Below are 22,037 nucleotides of genomic sequence, written 5' to 3' on the forward strand. Positions count from 1 at the left end.
GGGCTCAGGGTCTGGTACGCCTTGGAAAAGCCAGAGAGCTTGCTGGCCTGAGTGGCTCTTGCAAGTGGTCCAATTATTAGGCACAGATCTCTCCTAGCTGAGAGAGAAGCCACCTGTCAGCCACCAGGCTTGGCTTGGTGGAAGCAGTGCTGCTGGAGAGTCCTGGCCCAATCAGTGGCCAGATACAAGTGACAGTGTGTGGTGCTGATGGTAGTGGTCGTGATGGTGGTGGTTGTGGTGGGTCCACTGGTGGCCATGATGATACAGGAGGTAGAAAGAAATTATTTAGGCAGATAGTGAGGGTAAAAGAGTCCCCAACAGAGCTTCTCTTTTAACGAAAAGCAGCCCAAGAAATTATTTTTTCCTAACAAAGAGCAGCCTAAAACATTGAGCTGCAAACATACATAAGCAAGCTGGAAGTTTGCACAGGGGGAATACCAGCAGCTGTGCTAATAGAAAAGGGCTACCTGGGGGCCAGGCATATCCAACATTCAGGTACCATCTTCCCTTTTTTTTGTTACCACATGTACAGTAAAGGAACAGGAGACATGGCCCAGCTCAGGAAGAAGACCCACTTGCATAATAAAATATTAGGGTGGGGAAGGCCAGGAATTTGCATCCTAGGCAAATGGCATACCTAGTCCTAACCAGTTTTTTGCGCCTATGCAAATGGTAGACCTAGTCCAACCAATCTTTCATGCCCCATGTAAATCAAACACTGCCTCCTCACCAGACATCTATAAAACCCCATGTTTCACTGCAGATCTGGAAACCCATTTCTCTAGGACCCCTCTCTCTAGCAGAGAGCTATTCTTTTTCTTTCACTCATTAAACTTCTGCTCTTAACCTCATTCTCTGTGTGTTCGCGTTCTTGATTTCCTTGACTGTGAGACAACAGACCTTGGGTATCACCTCAGACAATGAGGCCATTTCATTGTGGAGGCCCATCTAGGATCCAAAGTAGATTCATCAGAAGGGTGAGGATAGGAGCAGACTCCAAATATTTACTTTCATTTCAAGGCCTTCTGCCCTCAATTTTAATATCAAACTAAAAACTGAGTGTCTGATGGCCAGTTTAAAACTTTTTGAGGTGGCCACAGATCTCAAGACTCAGATGACAGACTTGGTGGGGGGGAACTTAGCAAACACCCCAGTGGCCTCAGAGTGCTGGGAAAGTTGGCTCTGTTTAAACAGGTTTCCTTAATGGAGAGCCTAGCTGTCATGTGGGGCTGGAAAAGGTCCAGAGGTAACTGGTGGTTCCAGGCCAGGGCCACACCCCGGTATTACCTGAAGGCTTCTGGACTAACCTGATCCTCCAACTGCCACACTGTTGGATGTCAGCAACAGGATCTCCAGCTTTTTCTATGGCAATTTTCCTGCTTTCCTGTCCATAATCACCATGTCTCTTATCCAATTTCTGTATGCAATGCTGTGGGGATTTATACAGCTCAGGAAAATAATCCTGTTAGTCAAGATCAACAAATGCCATAGTAACCAGGAATATAGCTCAAGGGAATGCCATTTCTGTGATTTTTCTAGGAACAAAAGGTTTCGCACCACCACCCCACCCTTGCCCCCAGTGAACATCTCTCTCTACCCTTGGTTTGGAGAGCACATGATATTTAAACAGCACCACCTACTGGAATAGAAATCCTCTCCATGAGTCATCTTGGCAAGGCCCTTTGCTGAAACACTATTTTTCTAATTCTCCTCCCTTTTCTCTCCCGTCTACTAGAGACCAGGCTGTATGTCCCATCTATGAATAGGAAAACTCAACAGTGAGAGAAAAATGTCCTCCAAAACCAAATTTTAGCCCCAATACTATTCCATCAGCAGAAAAACCACCATTCAGTTCCTACAGTCTTTTAAGACACCTATTTTCCTCCAACCAAAATGGTACTTAAATAATAATGAGATTTTATGTCCAGAGGTTGACCACAACCACTGCCTAAGAATAAATGCTTTAGTGCAGGCCACAATAGCAGATTATAGAACCCAACTGAGTACACTCCCTCTATTAATGGGCCTTGCCAAATACAATTGTTACATATTCTTTCCTGAGATCCATCTATCAAAGAGCCACACAGATCACACAAGTCTAGGAAGTCAAAGGGAAATCACAAGTGAAGGACTAGAGTCACATGGATGAGCATGACTAACTCCATCATTTGGCTCCTCTGGATCCATGGCTGCAGGTCATGCCTGCATCCATGGGTGGCACCTTTAGTGGATGCCAGGGCCCAGGGAACCAAGGAGGGAAAACAGTTGGGAGCATGCTCCCACTGTCTTCCTCTCTACCTTGGGCCACTCCAAAGGAAAGAGGGAACAAAGGACTCCTTTTGAGTGCATTCTAAAGCACTGAGACTCCTTTGACCCTGAAACTCCGCTTTTGTGCAAGGGCAGGACCTTCTTATTCGACTTTTTCAAGCATTGCACAATCGACCCAGTTATTTCAGTAGTCATATCACGCAGGCCCAAAGGGAATGATTCCCCAAAACTAGAGAAGCATCTCCTGGGGGAACCATCTGAGGCAGCAATTGAGTGTCCTGGCCCTTTTTGTCCCCCTTCTTCAGAGCCCCTTCCAACTTTGTCATCAGCTCCTCCAGTTCCAACATCTCCACAACTCTCCCAACTTTGCTCTTACCCCTACAGGAAATGCCCAATGAAGGTGACACCATCTTAGGGTTCAAGTTCTCTTCTCATTGCAGGACCTTAGGCAAATAAAGGGAGAATTAGGCTGATTTTCTGATGACCCTGATAGGTATATACAAGCTTTCCAAAATGTAACTCAGGTGTTTGACCTCACATGAAGGGATGTTATGCTGCTCTTAAACCAAACCCTAACCACAGCTGAAAAACAGTCAGCTCTACAGACAGCAGAGAAGTTTGGAGATGAGGAATATGTCTCCTATAGTAGGCCAAAAAGGAAAAGAGAAAATATGGAAGGCAAAGAAATAGGGGAATCATCATTCCCAATAGGAAGAGAGGTGGTACCTCTTGACAACCTTGAATGGAACTCCAATGACTCCAAAGATGAGTGGAAAAGGAAACACTTTTCAATGTGCATATTGGAGGGCCTACAAAAAACTAGGACCAAACCTCTTTTTTTTTTTTTTTTTTTTTTTGAGACGGAGTCTCGCTGTGCCGCCCAGGCTGGAGTGCAGTGGCGCGATCTCGGCTCACTGCAAGCTCTGCCTCCCGGGTTCATGCCATTCTCCTGCCTCAGCCTCCCGAGTAGCTGGGACTACAGGTGCCCGCCACCTTGCCCGGCTAGTTTTTTGTAGTTTTAGTAGAGATGGGGTTTCACCATGTTAGCCAGGAGGGTCTCAATCTCCTGACCTCGTGATCCGCCCGCCTCGACCTCCCAAAGTGCTGGGATTACAGGCTTGAGCCACCACGCCCGGCCAGGACCAAACCTCTTAATTACTCTAAACTGTTCATGAATAGACAAAAAGCCAGATGAGAATCCCTCAGCCTTTATGGAAAGGCTGAGAGATGCACTAATAAAACACAACTCCTTATCCCCTTATTCAGTCGAGCGATGGCTGATCCTAAAGAACAAGTTTATTACACGGGAGCTCCCGATATTAGAAGGAAACTGCAGAGGCAGGCTATAGGACCAGATAGGACCTTGGAAAACCTCCTGAGGGTGACTACCTCGGTCTTTTATAATAGGGATCAGGAAAAGCCCCAGGAGAAAGAGAGAAAACACAAGAGAAAGACAGAGTCTCTAGTAGCTGCTTTGCAAGCTTGCAAAGTCCAGGATCCCCAAGGTGCATCCACTAGTGGCTACCAGTATGGCAAGTCAGGGCACTTTAAGAAAGATTGTCCAGGCAGCAAGAAGAAACCATCTCAACTCTGTCCAGCTGATATGAGAGACCACTGGAGATTAGACTGTCCCCAGAGATGGAGGTCACTGGGTTCAGAACCAATCTCACAGATGGTCCAACAGGACTGATGGGCCCCAGAGCTCAAACCCCCAGCTCCAGAGGCTCAAACTTCCATTTCTGCTCAGGAGCCCCAGGTGATTCTGGAAATTGAAGGCAGGAGGGTGGACCTCCCTCTGGACACTGGATCCAGTCTCTCTCTTCTCTTTTCCAATCCAGGCCTCCCCTCTTCCCATAGCATGACCATGATGGGCATCTCAGGAAAGATTCTAACCTAATATTTTTCTCAGCTCATTACTTGCAGTTAAGGGGACCTATTATTTACACATGTCTTCTTAATCATGCCTGAAAGTCGCACTCCTTTACTAGATAGAGACAATTTAGCTCACATGGCCGCCAGCATCCTTATAGTCCCAGAAGAAACTCTTTGTCTTTCCCTGGTGGAAGCTAATATTAATACAGAAGTATGGGCAACTGAAGGAAGAATAAGGTTGAGTTTTAGCCACTAGGCCGGTCCAGATTAACCTTAAGGATCCTACTTCTTTTCCTAACCAGAGACAATATCTCCTAAAGTCAGAAGCTAGGAAAGGGCTATACGCCATTATTAATAACCTGAAAATGCAGGACCTCCTCAAACCCTGTAAAAGCACCTGCAACACCCAATATTAGGAGTACAAAAACCCAATGGGGGGCCGGGAGCGGTGGCTCAAGCCTGTAATCCCAGCACTTTGGGAGGCTGAGACGGGTGGATCACGAGGTCAGGAGATCGAGACCATCCTGGCTAACACGGTGAAACCCTGTCTCTACTAAAAAATACAAAAAAAACTAGCCAGGCAAGGTGGCGGGTGCCTGTAGTCCCAGCTACTTGAGAGGCTGAGGCAGGAGAATGGTGTAAACCCGGGAGGTGGAGCTTGCAGTGAGCTGAGATCTGGCCACTGCACTCCAGCCCGGGCGACAGAGCAAGACTCCGTCTCAAAAAAAAAAAAAAAAAAAAACCCAATGGGGAATGGAGACTAGTTCAGGACCTCTGCCTCATTAATGAGGCCTTAGTCCTAATTCATCCAGTGGTCTCTAATTCCTATGCCTTGCTAACTCAAATACCTGTGCGGAACTAATGGTTCACAGTCCTAGATCTAAAGAATGCCTTTTTCTGTATACCATTACATCCTAACTCTCAATACCTGTTTGTCTTCTAAGTTCTGGCCAAACAACGCAGCTAACATGGATGGTGCTGCCTCAGGAATTTCAATATAGTCTTCACTTGTTTGGAAAGGCACTATCAAAGGACTTCTCTGAGTTTTCTCATCCTCAGGTCAGGGTTTTGCAATATGTAGATGACATCCTGCTCGGTGTCCCAACTGAGGAAGCTTCTCAGGAAGACACAGAAGCTCTTCTTAATTTCCTATCTGACAAAGGATATGAGGTTTCAAAATCCAAGGCCCAGCTTTGGCAAACCTCAGTGAAGTACCTGGGTTTACTGTTGTCTGAAGGGACCAGAGCATTAGGGGTAGAAAGGATTGAACCCATTTCTTCCTTCCCCCTTCCTAAGACCCTCAAGCAACTAAGAGGATTTTGGGACATGACAAGATTTTGCAGACTATGGATACCTGGGTATGGTGAGATAGCTCATCCCTGCTAACACCTTACAAAAGAAACTCAGGTGGCTAAAACTCATTTCCTAACCTTGGAACCTGAAGTTCAAAAGGCCTTTAACCAGCAAAAACAAGCCTTACTTAAGGCACCAGCCCTCAGCCTTCCCATAGGGAGGGCCTTGAATCTTTATATGTTAGAAAGGAAGGGAATGACACTGGGAGTTTTAACACAAGCCCAAAGATCAGCTCAACAACCAGTGGGCTACCTGAGTAAGAAACTTGATTTGGTAGCTAAAGGATGGCCAGCACGTCTCCGAGCAGTAGCAGCAGTGGTCCTACTGGTACCAGAGGCTACCAAGTTACCCCTGGGAAATGGCAAAAGTCTTTATACCTCCACATAGTGTAGCAGGATTGCTGTCCTCTAGGGGAAACCTTTGGCTAACAGACAGACAGCTCTTTAAATATCAGGCTCTGCTGTAAGAAGGGCCTTCAATCCAGTTAAAAACTTGCTCTCACCTAAACTCAGCTGCTGTCCATCCCTAGGAAACTGGGAAACCTAAAGATAACTGTGAACAAGTGGTACAGACCTCTGCAGCCAGGGAGGATCTCATGGAAACCCCCCTAGAAGATACAGACTGAACTTTCTTCAAGGATGGAAGTTCCTTTGTGGAGCAAGAACTCCGTCGGCGGGATATGCCGTAGGCACTCTAAATGATGTTATTTAACGTGTGTCTTTCTCTCCAGGCACAAGCATACAACTAGCTAAACTGGTATTTCTTACAAGAGCACTAGAATTAAACAAGGGAAAGGTAGCTAACATTTAAACTGACTCCACGTATGCTTCCTTAGCTCTTAATGCACATGCTGCCATTTGGAAATAAACTCACTTTCTTAACACTAATGGTTGTACTTATTTGTCTTCCTGAGATAGGTTTCTATTTCTATTCCCTTTTATCGACTGCCTCTCCAAATTCAGTTAATTTCCCTTCTGGTTAAAAATTGCCCTCCTATCTGGGATAAAATGACATCTCATCATGGTTTTGGTTTACATTCCCTGACAACTGGACATACTGAGCATTTTCTTCATATATCCGTTAGCTGGCCATTACTATGTGTTTATTGCACACATTCTGATAAGATTAGGTGGCGTGCACATGTGCCAGCAGTTGCCCGTTTGCGTGTGTGTCTGTGCCTATATTTGTGCAAGGTGGAGTGCCTGCATGTATGCAAGCTCCCACTTACAGTTGATAAGTTTAAGTTTCTCGCCTATTCTGGATGTGAAAATGAATCTTGAGAGGTCCCAAGAGTTAGACCAACCTTGCAACAGTTGTTGAAGCACGGAGATACAGGAGCTCCTGGGGAAAAGCCAACAGCCAAGCAAACCAAAGCATGTGTGGAAAGTCAGGGTTCAAGATAGATTTCTAGGTGACATTTATTTCCCATGTCTTCACCTACTCTATCTTATCTCCAAAGGGCAAGGAACATAAGGAGATGGCACCTATATGCCACACCTATATTTGCTGTGGAATTTTTTCCCAGCCCCTCCACAGAACAGCTCTCCAACCCTCTATTTGTCCATGCATTGATCTTGTTGTGGGGTTGATTTCCTCACTAAAAAGCAGAGCTCAGTCGACTTACTGCCAAAAAACTCTTTAGGGTCAAAGTAGACATCCAACCAACTGCACAAACCTGTCACGTGTCATTCATGGGATCCTGGCACAGTCGGATAACCTGCAGAGACCAGACCCTATCGGGGATAGAGATGTTTGCCACCCCCACAAGAGGCTGGCTTGCTCGCCAGCATGATGTGGTTGGATGTCAATGGGTGACAGTGATGGAGGAAGGTGCCCATTCCCGTGGCTGGAGTCCACCCCAAACTGGGACAAGGGGTTGACACCAAAGAAAGGACAGAAGCATGCTGCATGCTGGGAGGTGGGAGAAAGAGTCCAGGGTGTCCAGGGGGTGCAAAGCCTGACTAGTAAGATCTGGGAGCGAGGCTGTCCAGCCAGAAGGAGTTGGTCAGATGCCTAGTGCATGGGGGCATGTTCCGAGCTGGCCGTGCCAGCTACCTGTGCGATATCAGGGATGCCAGCTGGTGACACAACCTGAAGCAGGCCAGGACTGGGGGATGTGAGTCGTGTGAGACAGGGGCATTGACGGTGAGAGGGAGTTGCCTGAGAGAGAGACATTGAGAGTGAGAGAAAAAGAGACAGAGACAGAGAGAGAGAGAGAGAGAGAGGTGTGTGTGTGTGTGTGTGTGTGTGTGTGTGTGTGTGTGTGTGAAAGGGCGGGTGGGGGTGAGACAAAGGCCAGGGAGGGAGGGCTGAGCCTGAAGGCTGCACAGAACAGTACATTTACAGCGGGTTGGTCTAGGCAGGAAGGAAGTCTGTGTGGTCAAAGGGGACCCCCACAGTGGAGACTGGGATGCTACATGGGCCGGTCGGTCAGAGTACGGAGTGGAGCTGCGGTGAGGTGGCAAGCAGCCCAGGATGGGGCAGACATCGTGACAGAGCGACTGGAGGCCACGTCCCACGTACCAAAGGGGTAGGGAATGCAAGTGGACCCCAGACATAAATAAGCCGTCTTTAGGACGCACATTCACGTCTCAGGCATGTGCCAGGGGCTGAGATGAAAAGAGGTCCGAGGGACAGAAACCAGACAGCATCCTTCACTAAAGGGGTGGTCTGGGGTTAGGGAGGCAGATGCGACACGGAGGTGGTGGTGCCGGCAAAATGAGGGGAGTGTGGAGTAGCCGGAATACGATGAATGTAGACGGTGCACGTGCCACGCGTATACTCCTGTGGTCGCGTTAAGGACTGTGGGACCCCCTAGGAGAAAGAGACGAGTTACTCCCCGGAGTCGCGACTTCCTTGCTACTGGAAGGGCATTTTCTGGATGTGGGGAGCCAGCGAGAGGCAGAGAGAGAGACAAAGAGGTAGAGGTGGTGAAAGGTGAAGAGGAGAGGTGGGGCAAGTGGGTGCTTGGTGCAAGCCCTTGGTGGGGCCGCGGTATTCTTGAAGTGAAATGCATCCGGCAGAGGCGGAAGCAGGGTAGCCAAGAGAAACAGAACCATGAGGGTGCACAGGACTGGTGTCTGGCATGCTCTCCTGTTGGGAGGAGCTATTGTTACCAAGGAAGGGGGGGCGGAGTTAGCCTCCTCATCTGTAAGTCAGTGGAGAGAGGCAGGGAAGAAAGGGCAGAGGGCATCGCGCGTGGGAGCGCAGCCGTTGCAGGACACGATCGCGCGCCCCCGCGCGCCCCCACGGTAAGAGGATGGCAGAGGCGAGCGCACCTACACCACCTCTTGGCACTGCAGTAACACCAAATTGGGAGGGCGTGCTGAATGGGCCGGGAATTGAACCCGGGCCTCCCGTATGGCAGGCGAGAATTCCACCACTGAACCACCCATGGCAAACAACGGAAGCTGGGACAGCAGAAAGCCACCAGCTGCCCTTCACTGGTCAGCGCCTGCCGTGGGTCTCCATCCCATTGGGGCGTCCAGGAGAGGCCGGCCCAATGGGGCGAGAAGAAGGGGAGGCTCCCCTCACGTCGAAGGACCTGGGGTGCCACGGCGCGGAGGGAGCGCGGAGGGAGAGAGGCCGACTCCTCCCATCTTGCGCTTTCTCTGCCTCCCAGACCGAGAGTTTTTCTTTTGTGTTTGTTTTGTTTTCTTTGTTGTTGTTGTTTCTACGGCCGGGCTGGCCTTCTCGCTTGTGTCAGCTGCGGGTGGGTGTGGGGGTGGGTGTGTCAGCGCGTCAGCGAGCGGGAGCGGCGATGGGGGACGGGTCTGGCAGCCGCCGCGTGCGGCTCAGAAACGCAGACCAAGTCGGTGGGCGCCTGGCATCTGCGCTCTGACCCAGGCCACCGGCTCGCACTTGGGGTCCGGCCCCGATGGGCTGGTAGGGAGGCTGGAGCGCGAGAAAGGAGCGGAGGAGCGCTTTGGCAGAGCCGCAGCTGGCTGACCCGGGAGAAGGCGCGCTGGGTGTGGCTGGGACCGCCCAGGCCGCGGCTTCCCGCGTGGGGATGCGGTGTGGTGTGGCCCAGAGCTGTCCCGGCGGGGCCTGGCGTTTGTGGGCGCGTGACGGGGATCTAGGGCTTCCGCTGGTGATTCTTCGTTGGCTGTCTTTCCGGGTACGGCCTCGCCTGCCAGGCTGTGTGCAGGGATCCCGCTGCCTCTGGCCGGCAGGCGTCGGGGCTGCAGGTGGGCCGGCAGGCAGGTGTTAGCGGGAAGGGAGCACAAGTAGCGAGGTGGGATCGGCGACCTGCCTAGGGCGCGGGGGAGTGGAATGCGCAGACGGGGTCCGAGGGGTCGGAGGAAAGGACAGGACGTTGGATGGCGTGCCTCTGGTGGGAGAAGTGTGCGCGGCTCCAAGAGCGGGTCGCTCGCTGCTGTTCGGCGGTCAGAAGTCGGAGGGTGAAACCCAGCGGGCTGTGCACGCCGGAGGCCTCTGGGCAGCGCAACGGCGATTCAAGGCGGCGGGCGCTGGGCGCTGGGCGCTGGGCGGAGGCCGGTGGGAGGAAGGAGGGAAAAGGAGGAATGGGGGCAGAGTCTGGGCTGCGTCTGTTTGGGCGAGTGAGGAGAAGGCGGGCGGAGGAGCTAGGTAGGGAAGAGCGTGGAAGGTGGTCGCGGTGGCTCGCTGTGTGTGGGGCCAGGGAAGAGGGCGTGTGAGGTGGTGGGGAGTGCGTCTGTCCGAAGGGCAATTGGTAGAGGGTCGCGGGCGCTGGCGCATGGTGCTGGGCTGTTTTCTGCCACAGCCGGCGGGTGGGCAGGAAGAAGGGACGTGCCTGAGAAGCCGCGGCATTTTGGAGGCTTGCTTCAAGGGGGCTGGAGTTTGGAGAGTGGGCAAGGGCTCAAGGCAGGAACCGACCAAAGGTTCTCCGGGGTTGCGATGGGCGTTGCCCTCCGGCGGGCGGGCCAAAAGGTCAGCTTGTCAGGAGTGGGATTCGAACCCACGCCTCCAGGGGAGACTGCGACCTGAACGCAGCGCCTTAGACCGCTCGGCCATCCTGACCCGGCATGTTGGGGCCCGTCTCAGCTCGCCTGGCTGGGACCCCGCGCAAACCCCGGCGCCGGCCCGGCGCGTGTCTGGGTTCCGTGCAGAACCCAGGGACCGCGGGGGCGAGTGATCGGAGCCAGCTGGCCTGGGCGTGGACGCCCCCGCGTACCTACCCCGGACCCAAAGGGTTCACGTCGGGCCGGCGGCGGCGGCCCCTCCCCGCGCCCGCGCCTCCGCTGGCGGAACCCCGCAGGGCGCGCTGCGCACCACGTCCTAGGAGCAGCAACCTGGCTGTCTGGCCCGCAGCCTCTTCCTGCCGGCGGTATCCCCGCGTTGGAGCCGGCAGGCAGGGTGCAAGGGGAGGTTCCACGCCGCTCGGGTAGCTGTCGGGGTCCGTCTCCGGGTCCCAGTGGGACCGCAGGGTGCTTTGTTGGGTGTCGGGGCAGGCCGCGCCAACGGTGGGGGTGGCGGGTGGGGGGCGAGCACGCGCGGGGCCCCTGCGGTTGGGGGAGGGGCTCAAGGCAGGACTGGGCGTCCGCGGTCGCAGTGGGGTCTGGCCTCCCGGCCACCGTGGCCATTATCCTCGTTAGTATAGTGGTGAGTATCCCCGCCTGTCACGCGGGAGACCGGGGTTCGATTCCCCGACGGGGAGGCAGCAGTCCTTTTAGGGCCGCCGCCTCGGACCAGCCTGTGGGCCCTCCTTCTCCTCCCTCCGCCCTCCAGCTAGTCGCAGGGCCCCATCTCGGGCCTGACCTGCCTGGCCCCCTTGGCCTCCTCCCTTTTCTTCTCCCCCGCCACTTGATCGCCACAGCGGGGCAGCCTCCTCTGGCCCCCAGGGCGCCCAGCGATCTGCCGGCCCAAAGTGGTTGTGGGAAGAGGCTTTCTGCCACCGCACAGGGCCCAGCGGCCGGTGGGAGGTGGAGGAGTTGAGGACCCTGTGGGCGCCGACCGTGTGCCCGCGGGACACCTGGTGGAGAAGGACTCGGGCGGCCCGGGTCGGCGAGGGATCGAGAGCGCCCCCAGAGGCAGAACGGGGGCGGAACGGGGCAGCCGCGCTCGCCTTGCACCGGTGGGGCGCTGGCCGGCCTTTGGCGGGGCCGTGGCAGCGCGGAGCTGCCGGCGGGCAGGCGGAAGGACCCGACGTCGGGGCCCTGCTGCGCCCGGCGTGGGCGGCGCGCTGGTGGGAGCCCCGGGCCGGCGTGGCGGGGCTGCCCGCGCCGTGCGGCGTTGGTGGTATAGTGGTGAGCATAGCTGCCTTCCAAGCAGTTGACCCGGGTTCGATTCCCGGCCAACGCAGCCGCCGACTTTTGGGGGGGTGGGGGGCCGGGCGGGAGCTCGTGTGGGAGCTTGGCCTGTGGCTGCGTGCGTGTGCGCCGGGAAGGAGGCGCGGTGTGTTTGCAGGGTGTGCTGCGAACAGGGCCAGAGCTGCTGGTTGGGGCGGGCGGGTTGCCGCCGGCCTCGCGGGGGCTGGTTGCGGGTGTTTGTTTTAAAGGGAAGCAGGGGACAGGCGCCAAGGTAGCGCCCAGTGCTGGGGCCACAGGCGCTGGGGCCAGGACGCGCAAGCCGGGCCCTGAAGGCGTCTCTCCCTGGTGGTCTAGTGGTTAGGATTCGGCGCTCTCACCGCCGCGGCCCGGGTTCGATTCCCGGTCAGGGAAGCCTTCCTTCTTTGGCTCTGCCTGCCAACTGCCAGGCCCCTTCACACCTCCCCTTTTGACCAACAGGCTCGCTCGCTTCTCCCGCGCCCCAGCCGCAACCTCCGGCGGCCTCCACGTGCGCCCCAACCTCCCCGCCTACCTCCACCCATCCGTCCTTTTGGCCCGCCTCAACGCTGGCACCACCCTCGCAACAGCTGGCACCACCCTCGCAACATCAGCGTCACAGCTCTTCCTTGTCAGGTGCTCGCCTCCCTCCCACTCTTCTTCAGCGGCAAAGCCCACTGGCCAGGTCAGGCTTTCTCCTCCAATGGCCGCCAGGTGAGCCGCCGCCGCCACCACCACCGCCCACCACGCACTCTCGTCTGGCCACGGAATGGGCCAGGACTCTCGAGCAGAGCGGCTTCCGCCAAGCCAAGCCGGGTGGCTGACGGGCCACTTCTCTCTCGGCTGCGGGGGATCTGCGCCCAGCGGTTGGGCCACCTGCCAGAGCCACTCATGCCAGCAAGCGCACGGGCTTTTCCAAGGCGTGCCAGACCCTTGGAGCACGGGACCCGTGATTGGGCTCCACGGGTGTCAGCGGCTTTGGTAGAAATGGCAGCGGAACTTGAGGAGCCGAGACCACGGGCCATGACGCTGGGGAGCCAGAGCTGTGACAATCGCCCTTGTAGCATGATTATGTTTTTCTTCATGCGGACATGATGTTGATGGGATTCCTGTGACATGTGGTGACGCGTGTAGATTGCGTGGCGATCGATGATCAACTGAGGGGATGTAGGGCATCCATCCCGTGGGTATCTGTCATCTCTACCTGTTGGGAACAGCTCAGGTGCTGTCTTCCAGCTCTTTGGAAACACACGCTAAATATCGTTGTGACCCCTAGTCGCCCTACTCTGTCATAGAACATTATTAGAACGTAATCCCTCCATCTGAACGCATGCTCGTACCCATTTCGCCAACCTCTCTTCACCCCAGTCACCCACACACCCTCTCCAGCCTCTGTTGTCTATCGTTCTACTCTCCACCTCCACAAGGTGAACTTTCTGAGCTCCCACGATTGGAGTCAGAACCTGCCCTCTGTGTCTTTCTGTGCCCGGCTCATTTGAGGTTACATCGTGACCTTTAGTTCCACCTCTGTTGCTGCAGACGAGAGGATTTCCTTCTTTTTTATGGCCAAATAGTATTCCGTGGTGTACACATGCCACGTTTTCGTTAATCCATTTCCCGGCCGATGGACACTTAGGTTGATTGGACGTTTCTGCAATTGTGAATAGTGCTGCAGTAAACATAGGGGTGCAGGTATCCCTCGGAAATTCAGATTTCCTGGTGCTTTGGTTAAACACCCATCTGCGGGATTGCCGGGCCCAAGGGTAGCTCTACCTTGTGTTATCTGTGTGCGAGGGGTTGGGGGGAGGTGGCAGCGTAGGGTTGGGGTGGGGTTTTGTTTGTTTGTTAGTTTGTTGCGTTTTGTTTTCGGAAATCTCCATGCCGTTTTTCATGGCGGCTGTACTTATTCACCTTTCCGCCGACGGGGTCGAAGTCTTGCCTTTTGTCTACCTCGTCGGCAGGGTTGGTTGTTTTCCCTCTGGCTTTAATGATAGCCATCCTAAGCGGGGTAAGATGACAGCTGCTCCTCGTGGTTTTCATTTGCATTTCCCCGACGATGGGTGACGGTGAGCATTTTCTTCATACACCTATCGGGGGAACCCACCCCCGATATTTCCGCGTAGGTTCCTTCTATTTTCCGTAAGTGCCGTCCGGCTGAGAAGTAAAGAGGGAGAGTGCAAAGAGAGGAATTTGACAGCTGGGCCACCGGGGGTGACATCACATATCGGTAGGACCGTGATGCCCACCCGAGCCTCAAAACCAGCAAGTTTTTGTTAAGGATTTCAAAAGGGGAGGGGGTGCACGAACAGGGAGTAGGTACAGAGATCACATGCTTCGCAGGGCAAAAAGCAGAACAAAGATCACATGCTTCTGAGGGAACAGGGCAAAGGGCAAAAGCAGATTTATTGATGGGGTCTATGTTCAGCGGCGCACGTATTGTCTTGATAAACATCTCAAACAACAGAAAACAGGGTTCGAGAGCAGACAACCGGCCTGACCACAAACTTAGCAGGGCGCAGTTTTTCCCCGCCCTAATAAGCCTGAGGGTACTGCAGGAGACCAGGGCGTATCTCGGGCCTTATCTTGACCGCAGAGGACAGACATTCCCAGAGCGGCTGTTTATAGACCTCCCACCAGGAATGCATTCCCTCCCGAGAGTGTTAATCTCAATATTCCTTGCCAGGAAAAGAATTTAGCGATATCTTCCCTACTTGCAGGTCCGTTTACGGGCTCTCTGCGAGAAGAAAAATACGGCGCTCTTTGCCCGACCCCGCAGGCGGTCGGACCTTATGGCTGTCTTCCCTTGTTCCCTAAATATCGCTGTTATTCTATTCTTTCTCAAGGTGCACTGACTTCCTATTGTTCAAACACACATGTTTTACAGTCAATGTGTACAGTTAACCCAATTATCACCGTGGTCCTGAGGTGACGTCCATCCTCAGCTTACGAAGATAACAGGATTCAGAGAATAAAGCAAAGACAGGCGTAAGGAATTATCAAAGTATTATTTGGGAACCGATAAATGTCCATATAAAAATGAAATCTTCACAATTTATGTTCCTCTGCCGCGGCTCCAGCCGGCCCCTCCGTTCGGGGGTCCCTGACTTCCCGCAACATACACGCGCATGTGTGTACACGTGCTCCCACTCACTGTTGACAGGTTTGAGATTCTCGCCTATTCTGGATGTGAAAACGAATCTCGAGAGGTCCCGTTAGTTGGACCAACCTGGCCACGGGCATTGAAGCGTGGAGGATGCAGGAGCTGGTGGGGAAAACCCAACAGCCAAGCTGGCCAAAGCCGCATGTGCGGAGTTGGGGTTCATGATAGACTTGTAGCCGAAGATTGCTTCCCATTGCCTGACCTACGCTCTCGATCTTCTCTCCAAATGTCAAGGAACATGTGGAGATGGTACCTATCCCCAACGCCAAGATTCGCTATGGAACTTTTTTCCCATCCCCTCCTTAGCACAGATGAGCCCAGTTCTCCAAGCCTCTATTCAACCCGTATTGATCTTACTGTTTGGCTGATTCCCCGAGTCAATGGCAGAGGTCAGTCGACTTCTTGCCAATACTCTCTTTAGGGGCAAAGTAGAGGTCCAACCAACTGCACAAACCTGTCCCGTGTCATTCGTGGGATCTTGGCACAGTCGGATCACCTGCAGAGACCAGACCCTATCGGGGATGGAGAGGTTTGCCATCCCCACGGGAGGCTGGCTTGCTTGCCAGGGTGATGTGGGTGGATGTCAGTGGGTGACAGTGATGGACGAAGGTGTCCGTTCCCGTGGCTGGCGTCCACCCCAGCCCGGGGCAAGGGGCTGACACCAAGGAAAGGAGAGAAGCATGTCGTGTGCTGGGAGCTGGAAGAAGGAGTCCAGGGTGTCCGGGGGGGTGCACAGGACTGGCTGGCAAGGTCCGGGAGTGAGGCTGTCCAGTCAAACGGAGGTGGTGCAGACGCCTGGGGCGTTAGGGCACCTCACGGGCTGCCCATGCGGTCAGAGGGATCGCAGCTGGTGGCGGAGCTGGCATGTGTCTGAAGAGCCTGAAGGAGGCCAGGGCTGAGGGATATGAGTCGTGTGAGAGAGGGGCATTGACGGCGAGAGGGAGAGTTGGATGTGCGAGAGAGTGACAGAGTGATAGAGTCACAGAGAGAGAGAGAGAGAACTAGAGACACAGAGAGACAGAGAGACGGGGGGGAGTGAGAATGTGTGTGTGTGTCTGTGTGTGTGTGAGTGAAAAGGCGGGTGGGGTGAGACAAAGACAGCGGAGGGAGGGCTGAGCCTGAAGCCTGGACCTTTTCGGCGGGTGGGTCTTGGCAGGAAGGAAGTCTGTGTGGTCAAAGGGGATCCCCGCCAGGGAGACTGGGATGCTGCTTGGGCTGGGCAGTCAGAATATGGAGTGGGGCTGGGGTGAGGTGGCAAGCAGCCCAGGGTGGGGCAGGCATCGTGACGGAGCGACTGGAGGCCACGTCCCACGTCCCGAAGGGGTAGGGGATGCAACTGGACCCCAGACATAAATAAGCCGTCTTCAGGATGGAAGGGCAACCATGGCATCCTTTTCTGGATGTGGGGAGCCAGCGAGGGGGAGAGAGAGAGACAAAGAGGTAGAGGTGGTGCAAGGTGAAGAGAAGAGGTGGGGCGAGTGGGTGCAAGCCCTTGGTGCCTGGCGATATTCCTTGAAGTGAAATGCGTCGGGCAGAGGTGGTGGCAGGGTAGTGAAGAGAAACAGGACCGGGAGGTTGCCAAGGGCTGGTGTCTGGCGTGCTCTCGTGTTTGGAGGGGTTGTTTTTACCAAGGAAGGGGGGCGGGGTTAGCCTCATCCGTAAGTCAGTGGAGAGAGGCACGGAAGAAAGGGCAGAGGGGCATCGCGCGTGGGAGCGCAGCCCTTGCAGGACACGCTGGCGCGCCCGGAGCGTAAGGAGGCGGCAGAGGCGAAGGTAGCTACTGCTACGCCGTGGTGCCGCAGCAGCAGCAGCACCAAAATGGGAGGGCGTGCTGCATGGGCCGGGAATCGAACCCGGGCCTCCCGCGTGGCAGGCGAGAATTCTACCACTGAACCACCCATGCACCCGTGGTAAACGCCAACGGAAGCTGGCACAGCGGAACTCGCCACCAGCCGCCGTTCACTGGTCACCGCCTGCCGTGGGTCTCCATCCCATTGGGGCGTCCAGAGAGTCTGGCCCAATGGGGCGAGCAGAAGGGGAGGCTCCCGTCACGTCGAGGGACCTGGGGCTCGGCGCGGAGGGAGCGCGGAAGGAGAGAGGCCGACTCCTCCCATCTTGCGCTTTCTCTGCCGCCCAGAGCCCAGAGACTGCCCGCCGGGGTCGCCAGGGGAAGGACCAGCCGTGGCCCGCGCCCGAATGCCCGTGTGGGCAGCTGAGCTGTGGCGGGCCTTGCTGAGCGCGGATCCCCGGCCCAGATCCAGAGTTTTTCTTTTGTGTTTGTTTTGTTTTCTTTGTTGTTGTTGTTTCTCCGGCCGGGCTGGCCTTCTCGCTTGTGTCAGCTGCGGGTGGGTGTGGGGGTGGGTGTGTCAGCGCGTCAGCGAGCGGGGGCGGCGATGGGGGACGGGTCTGGCAGCCGCCGCGTGCGGCTCAGAAACGCAGACCAAGTCCGTGGGCGCCTGGCTTCTGCGCTCTGACCCAGGCCACCGGCTCGCACTTGGGGTCCGGCCCCGATGGGCTGGTAGGGAGGCTGGAGCGCGAGAAAGGAGCGGAGGAGCGCTTTGGCAGAGCCGCAGCTGGCTGACCCGGGAGAAGGCGCGCTGGGTGTGGCTGGGACCGCCCAGGCCGCGGCTTCCCGCGTGGGGATGCGGTGTGGTGTGGCCCAGAGCTGTCCCGGCGGGGCCTGGCGTTTGTGGGCGCGTGACGGGGATCTAGGGCTTCCGCTGGTGATTCTTCGTTGGCTGTCTTTCCGGGTACGGACTCGCCTGCCAGGCTGTGTGCAGGGATCCCGTGCCTCTGGCGGCCGGCAGGCGTCGGGGCTGCAGGTGGGCCGGCAGGCAGGTGTTAGCGGGAAGGGAGCACAAGTAGGGAGGTGGGATCGGGGACCTGCCTAGGGCGCGGGGGAGTGGAATGCGCAGACGGGGTCCGAGGGGTCGGAGGAAAGGACAGGACGTTGGATGGCGTGCCTCTGGTGGGAGAAGTGTGCGCGGCTCCAAGAGCGGGTCGCTCGCTGCTGTTCGGCGGTCAGAAGTCGGAGGGTGAAACCCAGCGGGCTGTGCACGCCGGAGGCCTCTGGGCAGCGCAACGGCGATTCAAGGCGGCGGGCGGGCTGGGCGCTGGGCGCTGGGCGCTGGGCGGAGGCCGGTGGGAGGAAGGAGGGAAAAGGAGGAATGGGGGCAGAGTCTGGGCTGCGTCTGTTTGGGCGAGTGAGGAGAAGGCGGGCGGAGGAGCTAGGTAGGGAAGAGCGTGGAAGGTGGTCGCGGTGGCTCGCTGTGTGTGGGGCCAGGGAAGAGGGCGTGTGAGGTGGTGGGGAGTGCGTCTGTCCGAAGGGCAATTGGTAGAGGGTCGCGGGCGCTGGCGCATGGTGCTGGGCTGTTTTCTGCCACAGCCGGCGGGTGGGCAGGAAGAAGGGACGTGCCTGAGAAGCCGCGGCATTTTGGAGGCTTGCTTCAAGGGGGCTGGAGTTTGGAGAGTGGGCAAGGGCTCAAGGCAGGAACCGACCAAAGGTTCTCCGGGGTTGCGATGGGCGTTGCCCTCCGGCGGGCGGGCCAAAAGGTCGGCTTGTCAGGAGTGGGATTCGAACCCACGCCTCCAGGGGAGACTGCGACCTGAACGCAGCGCCTTAGACCGCTCGGCCATCCTGACCCGGCGTGTTGGGGCGCGTCGCCGCTCGCCTGGCTGGGACCCCGCGCGAACCCCGGCGCCCTTGGCCGGCGCGTGTCTGGGTTCGGTGCGCAACCGAGGGACCGCGGGGGCGAGTGAACGGAGCCAGCCGGCGTGGGCGTGGACGCCCCCGCGTACCTACCCCGGACCCGAAGGGTCCACGTCCGGCCGGCCGAGGCGGCCCGTCCCGGCGCCCGCGCCTCCGCTGGCGGAACCCCGCAGGGCGCGCTGTGCACCACGTCCTAGGAGCAGCAACCTGGCTGTCTGGCCCGCAGCCTCTTCCTGCCGGCGGTATCCCCGCGTTGGAGCCGGCAGGCAGGGCGCAAGGGGAGGTTCCACGCCGCTCGGGTAGCTGTCGGGGTCCGTCTCCGGGTCCCAGTGGGACAGCAGGGTGCTTTGTTGGGTGTCGGGGCAGGCCGCGCCAACGGTGGGGGTGGCGGGTGGGGGGCGAGCACGCGCGGGGCCCCTGCGGTTGGGGGAGGGGCTCAAGGCAGGGCTGGGCGTCCGCGGTCGCAGTGGGGTCTGGCGTCCCGGCCACCGTCGCCATTATCCTCGTTAGTATAGTGGTGAGTATCCCCGCCTGTCACGCGGGAGACCGGGGTTCGATTCCCCGACGGGGAGGCAGCAGTCCTTTTAGGGCCGCCGCCTCGGACCAGCCTGTGGGCCCTCCTTCTCCTCCCTCCGCCCTCCAGCTAGTCGCAGGGCCCCATCTCGGGCCTGACCTGCCTGGCCCCTTGGCCCTCTGGGCCCTCTGGGGCCCCTTGGCCTCCTCCCTTTTCTTCTCCCCCGCCGCTTGATCGCCACAGCGGGGCAGCCTCCTCTGGCCCCCAGGGCGCCCAGCGATCTGCCGGCCCAAAGTGGTTGTGGGAAGAGGCTTTCTGCCACCGCACAGGGCCCAGCGGCCGGTGGGAGGCGGAGGAGGTGAGGACCCTGTGGGCGCCGACCGTGTGCCCGCGGGACACCTGGTGGAGAAGGACGCGGGCGGCCCGGGTCGGCGAGGGATCGAGAGCGCCCCCAGAGGCAGAACGGGGGCGGAACGGGGCAGCCGCGCTCGCCTTGCACCGGTGGGGCGCTGGCCGGCCTTTGGCGGGCCGTGGCAGCGCGGAGCTGCCGGCGGGCAGGCAGAAGGACCCGACGTCGGGGCCCTGCTGCGCCCGGCGTGGGCGGCGCGCTGGTGGGAGCCCCGGGCCGGCGTGGCGGGGCTGCCCGCGCCGTGCGGCGTTGGTGGTATAGTGGTGAGCATAGCTGCCTTCCAAGCAGTTGACCCGGGTTCGATTCCCGGCCAACGCAGCCGGCCGACCTTTTGCGGGAGGCCCGGGCGCGGAGCTCGTGTCGGAGCTTGGCCTGTGGCTGCGTGCGTGTGCGCCCGGGAAGGAGGGGCGCGGTGTTTGCAGGGTGTGCTGCGAACAGGGCCAGAGCTGCTGGTTGGGGCGGGCGGGTTGCCGCCGGCCTCGCGGGGGCTGGTTGCGGGTGTTTGTTTTAAACGGAAGCAGGGGACAGGCGCCAAGGTAGCGCCCAGTGCTGGGGCCACAGGCGCTGGGGCCAGGATGCGCAAGCCGGGCCCTGAAGGCGTCTCTCCCTGGTGGTCTAGTGGTTAGGATTCGGCGCTCTCACCGCCGCGGCCCGGGTTCGATTCCCGGTCAGGGAAGCCTTCCTTCTTTGGCTCTGCCTGCCAACTGCCAGGCCCCTTCACACCTCCCCTTTTGACCAACAGGCTCGCTCGCTTCTCCCGCGCCCCAGCCGCAACCTCCGGCGGCCTCCACGTGCGCCCCAACCTCCCCGCCTACCTCCACCCATCCGTCCTTTTGGCCCGCCTCGCTGGCACCACCCTCGCAACAGCTGGCACCACCCTCGCAACATCAGCGTCACAGCTCTTCCTTGTCAGGTGCTCGCCTCCCTCCCACTCTTTCTCAGCGGCAAAGCCCACTGGCCAGGTCAGGCTCTCTCCTCCAATGGCCGCCAGGTGAGCCGCCGCCGCCACCACCACCGCCCACCACGCACTCTCGTCTGGCCACGGAATGGGCCAGGACTCTCGAGCAGAGCGGCTTCCGCCAAGCCAAGCCGGGTGGCTGACGGGCCACTTCTCTCTCGGCTGCGGGGGATCTGCGCCCAGCGGTTGGGCCACCTGCCAGAGCCACTCATGCCAGCAAGCGCACGGGCTTTTCCAAGGCGTGCCAGACCCTTGGAGCACGGGACCCGTGATTGGGCTCCACGGGTGTCAGCGGCTTTGGTAGAAATGGCAGCGGAACTTGAGGAGCCGAGACCATGGGCCATGACGCTGGGGAGCCAGAGCTGTGACAATCGCCCTTGTAGCATGATTATGTTTTTCTTCATGCGGACATGATGTTGATGGGATTCCTGTGACATGTGGTGACGCGTGTAGATTGCGTGGCGATCGATGATCAACTGAGGGGATGTAGGGCATCCATCCCGTGGGTATCTGTCATCTCTACCTGTTGGGAACAGCTCAGGTGCTGTCTTCCAGCTCTTTGGAAACACACGCTAATATATCGTTGTGACCCCTAGTCGCCCTACTCTGTCATAGAACATTATTAGAACGTATTCCCTCCATCTGAACGCATGCTCGTACCCATTTCGCCAACCTCTCTTCACCCCAGTCACCCACACACCCTCTCCAGCCTCTGTTGTCTATCGTTCTACTCTCCACCTCCACAAGGTGAACTTTCTGAGCTCCCACGATTGGAGTCAGAACCTGCCCTCTGTGTCTTTCTGTGCCCGGCTCATTTGAGGTTACATCGTGACCTCCCGTTTCTTTCATGTTGCTGCCAGTCACTGCATTTCATTATTTTTTTTTATGCCTGTGTTTGTTAATCTTTAGTGTCAACTTGATTGGATTGACGGATGCAACTTAGTATTGCTAGGTGTATCTGTGACAGTGTTGCTAAAGGTCATAAACATTTGAGTGAACAGGCTGGGGAAGGCAGACCCATACTTAATCTGGTGTGCACATGGTTCTAATCAGTTACCACCCTGTATAAAGGAGGCAGAAAATGTGAAAAGAGAAGAGTGGCTTTGCCTCCCCGCCTACACCTCTCTCCCATGCCGTGATGCTTCCTGCTCTCTAACATTGGATTCCAAGTTCTTCTGTTTTGCGACCTGGGCTAGCTGCCCTTCCTCCTCGTGCTTGCAAACAGCATGTTTTGGGATTTTGTGATTGTGTAAATTAATACTTAATAAACGTGTGTGTGTGTGTGTGTGTGTGTATATCTATATACATATATATATGTGGTGAGTATTCCCTCCTGTCACATGGAAGACCGAGATTCGGGTCTCTGAGACCCGCCTCCGTGCCCGGGACCTTCGCGAAAGTTCAGCCTGCTGTGTTGGCCCGGAATCGAAATCGGGTCAACTGCTTGGAAGGCAGCTATGCTCACCCCTATACCGCCACGCCGGGGCTCCCATGAGCGCGCCGTGGGAATACATGTATATATGTAGTCCAGTTAGTACTTTCCCTGTGGGGA

At 57.1% G+C, this 22,037-nt stretch overlaps 1 protein-coding gene and 9 non-coding genes across 10 annotated transcripts; 7 read left to right on the top strand and 3 right to left on the bottom strand.

The window, feature by feature from the left end:
* The first annotated feature begins 9,349 nt into the window (after nucleotides 1-9,349).
* On the top strand, nucleotides 9,350-21,750 carry LOC117075562. Its single transcript, XM_033198021.1, has 3 exons — nucleotides 9,350-9,680; nucleotides 14,896-17,645; nucleotides 20,270-21,750. Exons 2-3 carry the CDS (start codon nucleotides 17,538-17,540, stop codon nucleotides 20,897-20,899), a joined length of 738 nt encoding a protein of 245 aa, XP_033053912.1. The 5' UTR covers nucleotides 9,350-9,680; nucleotides 14,896-17,537; the 3' UTR covers nucleotides 20,900-21,750.
* Nucleotides 10,409-10,491, bottom strand: TRNAL-CAG. Its single transcript has one exon. It is a non-coding gene; the product is annotated as a tRNA-Leu (tRNA).
* On the top strand, nucleotides 11,057-11,128 carry TRNAD-GUC. Its single transcript has one exon. It is a non-coding gene; the product is annotated as a tRNA-Asp (tRNA).
* On the top strand, nucleotides 11,701-11,772 carry TRNAG-UCC. The gene has a single exon. It is a non-coding gene; the product is annotated as a tRNA-Gly (tRNA).
* TRNAE-CUC lies at nucleotides 12,060-12,131 on the top strand. Its single transcript has one exon. It is a non-coding gene; the product is annotated as a tRNA-Glu (tRNA).
* Nucleotides 16,728-16,798, bottom strand: TRNAG-GCC. Its single transcript has one exon. It is a non-coding gene; the product is annotated as a tRNA-Gly (tRNA).
* Nucleotides 18,455-18,537, bottom strand: TRNAL-CAG. Its single transcript has one exon. It is a non-coding gene; the product is annotated as a tRNA-Leu (tRNA).
* TRNAD-GUC lies at nucleotides 19,105-19,176 on the top strand. The gene has a single exon. It is a non-coding gene; the product is annotated as a tRNA-Asp (tRNA).
* On the top strand, nucleotides 19,774-19,845 carry TRNAG-UCC. The gene has a single exon. It is a non-coding gene; the product is annotated as a tRNA-Gly (tRNA).
* TRNAE-CUC lies at nucleotides 20,132-20,203 on the top strand. The gene has a single exon. It is a non-coding gene; the product is annotated as a tRNA-Glu (tRNA).
* Nucleotides 21,751-22,037: the final 287 nt, after the last annotated feature.

The sequence above is a fragment of the Trachypithecus francoisi genome, unplaced genomic scaffold (assembly GCF_009764315.1).
Source record: "Trachypithecus francoisi isolate TF-2019V2 unplaced genomic scaffold, Tfra_2.0 Lachesis_group5, whole genome shotgun sequence".
In the NCBI taxonomy this organism is placed as follows: Eukaryota; Metazoa; Chordata; class Mammalia; order Primates; family Cercopithecidae; genus Trachypithecus; species Trachypithecus francoisi.

Excerpts from the sequence above, each read along its gene's own strand:
- LOC117075562 (XM_033198021.1), top strand. The coding sequence starts at position 17,538 with ATGCGGTGTGGTGTGGCCCAGAGCTGTCCCGGCGGGGCCTGGCGTTTG. Across the intron at positions 17,646-20,269 it reads TTCGTTGGCTGTCTTTCCGG|GCTCGCTCGCTTCTCCCGCG; the intron begins GTACGGACTCGC and ends TTTGACCAACAG.